General features: G+C 37.5%; 1 protein-coding gene across 1 annotated transcript in view; it reads left to right on the forward strand.

Annotated features, from left to right (window-relative positions):
* Positions 1-3,256, forward strand: part of LOC107618075 (GATA transcription factor 8) — a gene marked incomplete in the record, with an annotated part of 3,470 nt that extends 214 nt beyond the window's left edge. The window contains 3 exon segments of the mRNA XM_016320004.2: positions 1-47; positions 763-1,038; positions 2,014-3,256. Of these exon segments, the coding sequence (XP_016175490.1) occupies positions 790-1,038; positions 2,014-2,823 (1,059 nt within the window).

Consider the following 4,275-nt stretch of genomic DNA (forward strand, 5'->3'; position numbering starts at 1 on the left):
TTTGAGCTAACATACACAAGCAAAGGAGTTTCCTTTTGTAGCTTCAGGTTTGGCTCTATGCCTTATTATTATTCTCCCCATTCACAAATTTTTCATTTTTAACCTTAACCCATGCATATCATCAAACAATTGGAATGGGTGGTTTTCTTAAACCTACACTTTTGTTTTCCCTTTTTGGGTTATGTATATAGGACTTGAATTTGAGGTTTAATTCTACTTCATGCTCAATAATTCAACAAGTATAGTGGGGGCAGAAAATGGAGTTCATTATCCTCAAGAAAATTATATAAAATAAAAGTGATTTTTGGGATAAAATGGAACCAAATTGAAGCTGGTGGGTTATTACTTTTGGGACCAGCTGCCACTAACGTGCGCCCCTCTCAAACTTGAAACTTTTCAAAGTTGTATTCATATCCAGATGCTGCAAAATCTTCAATTTCGGCTTTTCTCATTTCGCAAAAAAAAGGAAAAATATATAATTAAAAATGATAAAAATATTAAACCCGCTTTCTCTTTATAAACTTTTTTTATTTCTCCTTCTGTCTCTTTCCAATGATTTTCCTAAACAAGGAAAATTATTTATTTAATTCTCGAAATAATGCAATAAATGATTCACAGTCACAGCAAATTGCTAACATGCGCCGCCATTAATAAGCTTCTCCATTCAACAATTGCTTCTATAATAACAATATACTCTTACTCGTTTTCTCAGTTCTCACCCGATTTTCCTTTTCCTTTTCTTTTTCTCTCAAATTTTCTCAGGAAAAAAATCTCTCCGTTGCAGAGAAAATGGTTGGACCAAACTTCATGGACGAGCTAGACTGCGGCAACTTCTTCGATCACATCGACGACCTCCTCGACTTCCCCGTCGAAGACGTCGACGGTGCCGGAGCCGCCGCATTTCCCGCCGCCGCAGCCGCCGGGAACTGCAACTCGCTCGCCAGTATATGGCCTCCGGAGACCGACTCGTTCCCCGGCTCCGACTCGGTGTTTTCCCGCAACAGCGCCTCAGACCTCTCGGCGGAGCTTTCAGTTCCGGTGAGTTGCCCTAAACGACGTAGTTTTATCTGCGTTTCTAATATTTCTTTTATTTTAAATTAAAAAAATAAAATAAAATAAAATTGTCGCTTTTCACATGAATTCCATGACCTGGCAAGTAATTATATCAAACGCTCCCGGTTTAATATCTTCGTTTGAGTAGTTCAATTTTTTATTTTGTTTCGTTTTTTGGTTTTATCTAAGTTTTGAATTAAATTGGAATTTGGTGACACTGAAACAGGTACTTCCAAATATTGTTGTGATGGGAACAAAATAGTTTTTGTTTATTTCGTTAAAGCTTGTCCATTGATGAAGTTTTTAAAATTTAAAAATTATTATCTCTACTAATTTAAAAAATTTTAAATATTATCAGAGGAGGACATTTTTGACATTTTAAACGGACACTTGGTTTTGTCGGTGACATGTGGCATGTCACATCGTCTGTACCCTCCGTTGCGGTTGCTTTGTCTAAATTATTTGGGTCATCATTATTGAGTATCACGTGATTTAGCATGTGACGATCACGTGATGTGACGAATAATAATCACAATAAATAAATAATAAAGATTGGAAGAGAGTGGTTGCTGAGTTGCTCTAGCTAGTTGTAGCAACTAGCAACCCATGCTTGATGATTATGCTTTTTTGGTACATAAGCACAAATTCATATTCTTCAAATTCAATTTGAATAGCTTAGCATGTGACATTCTTTTTTGGTATGGCCTAGGCCTATGATTTGATTCCATACTTGGTTTTTCTTTTTTTTTTTCTTTTTTTTTTTAGAGAAAGAGCTTAACACTTGTAGGAGAGCTTATTACTATTGAAAAATTAAAAAAGAAATGAAGACAACTAAAGTGCTCCATACTTAGTTGTTTACGCATTAGTTGAATTGTCAATTGTGAATGTATTAGGATTAAAAATAAATATGTTATGTGATTGGATATGGTTTTGATCAATGTGTTTGTGAATTTGTTTCAGTACGAGGACATTGTCCAATTGGAATGGCTGTCCAATTTTGTGGAGGACTCTTTCTCCGGTGGGAGCCTCACCATGAAGAAGGTGGAGCAGCCATCCTGCACCACGAAGGATGACTCTGCTCACAACCAATTCCAAACATCCAGCCCGGTTTCTGTCCTGGAGAGCAGCAGCTCATGCTCGGGCAGCAAGGTGCCGCCTCGCAGCCCGGAGGTTTACATCCCTGTGCCGTGTGGGCGTGCACGCAGCAAGCGTCCACGCCCGGCGACATTCAATCCTCGTCCGGCCATGCAGCTCATCTCCCCTGCCTCATCCTTTGTTGGGGAAAACATGCAGCCAAATGTCATCTCGGCCACCAAGGCCTACTCGGATTCCGAGAATGTTGCCGAGTCTCAACCGGTCATGAAGATGCCGAAGCAAGTTTCCGGGGAACCCAAGAAGAAGAAGAAAATCAAGGTGACGCCTCCATCACTAGGCCAAGCTGATGATTCAAACCAGAATGCTTCACAGCCAGTTAGGAAATGCATGCATTGTGAGATCACCAAGACACCTCAGTGGAGGGCAGGGCCAATGGGGCCAAAAACACTCTGCAATGCATGCGGCGTTCGCTACAAGTCCGGCCGGCTTTTCCCCGAGTACCGGCCAGCCGCCAGTCCAACTTTCTGCCCATCCGTGCACTCCAATTCCCACAAGAAGGTCCTTGAAATGAGATGCAAGGGCATTGAAAAATCCGGTTTTGCAAATCATCATGCAGATGCCTCACCAGAACTCATTCCAAACACTAACAGCAGCCTTACCCTGGAGTACATTTGAGGGCGGGGGAAGTGATCCTAATTGGAGAGATTATTTCTCTTTACATTACCTTCCTCTTAGAGAGTCATGGTCTTATGCTATTTCTTATTGATATTTCATTTCTTTTAATTGGTTTTTGTACAGGGTTGGAATGGGGGAATAGGAACAATAGATTATGATGATCATATTTTAGCAGTTAGGGTAAGATTGTAATGAGGACTTAAGAAGAAAAGAGGGGTTATGGAAGTCAAAAGGGTAGGGCTTTAGGTCTAGTAATTGGTAGGTCCCTTAAGGTTATATTAGGAGTTGGTGTCTCCGTTGTCTTTTTTTCTTTTGGCATTCTTTTCATTTTTTCTTCTCTCTTTTTAAATATCCCTGTTGTGGGAATTCTTTTTGCAGTTCATTTGTAGCAAAAATTCTGAGTTGAGTAAGAAACTTTTAAATTTGTTATTTCCCCATTTGCTCTCTCTAAATCTCTCTATTGATCTGCTCATTTCACCTTACATATATCATATGCTCTATATAATATATATACACACACTCTTAAGTAAAAGTTGAAGTGTATCAGACTTTTATTTTACTCATGGCAGTATTAGATTCTTGGAAAATTGCCTTTATTTCAGTGCTGTAAAATGCATAAACGTACTATAAACATTTGCTGTTGGAACCACCTTTGTCTTTTTGGTTAGTTATGTGAGGACCATAAAGAATAGCTTCTTTTTCAACTAAGTTGTTAAGAGTTATGAGGTTGAAGAATTCTGCTAATTCAATATGTATGACTAATCAAAAATGTTATTTGCACACTAAAATTAATTATCAAAATCAGTCATTATATATTTGTATATAAAAATATATATACACTTTTATTTGTGTATTTTATTCTAGTGACTGATTTTGATATGTATTTAACATGGTTGATTATTAATATTTGTAGTGATTTTACGAATGCAAGATTTAATGTCAAAATCAGAATGGAGTAGAAAAGAAATATTTGACCCTGCTTAAGCTAAGGAATGGGGGTGTTAAGAAAAAGGTTAAAAGGGTATTAGTGTAACCTTGAACATTTATGTTAATTACTTACAATGGTGGAGTTGTACCAAACCAATAGGAAAAGGTAGAGATGGAGAGAAGGGAAATGATGAGTCTTATTGGTAAGACTCATTCATTCATGCCTTGAAAGGCAAGAACAATGCTTATATATAAACAAATCTAATTATGGGTTTGAGGCTCTTTCTAAAGGGATTTGGCAACATGTCATGATCTGTCACACTACTTTACAACCAACATTAAATTAAATGATACCTTGCTGGTAAACCCAATTGATTGCTCAAATTAATCCCTCACTTAAACTTCTCCAACCGATATGATATTTCTTTCAAATATCTACAACCCCCCTTCTTTAAGTTATGCCTCTAATTATTAATTTATTATTATTATTTTAAACCACATGTATCCTATTCAAGATAATTTTGC

This window comes from Arachis ipaensis, chromosome B09, assembly GCF_000816755.2.
Source record: "Arachis ipaensis cultivar K30076 chromosome B09, Araip1.1, whole genome shotgun sequence".
Lineage (NCBI taxonomy): Eukaryota > Viridiplantae > Streptophyta > Magnoliopsida > Fabales > Fabaceae > Arachis > Arachis ipaensis.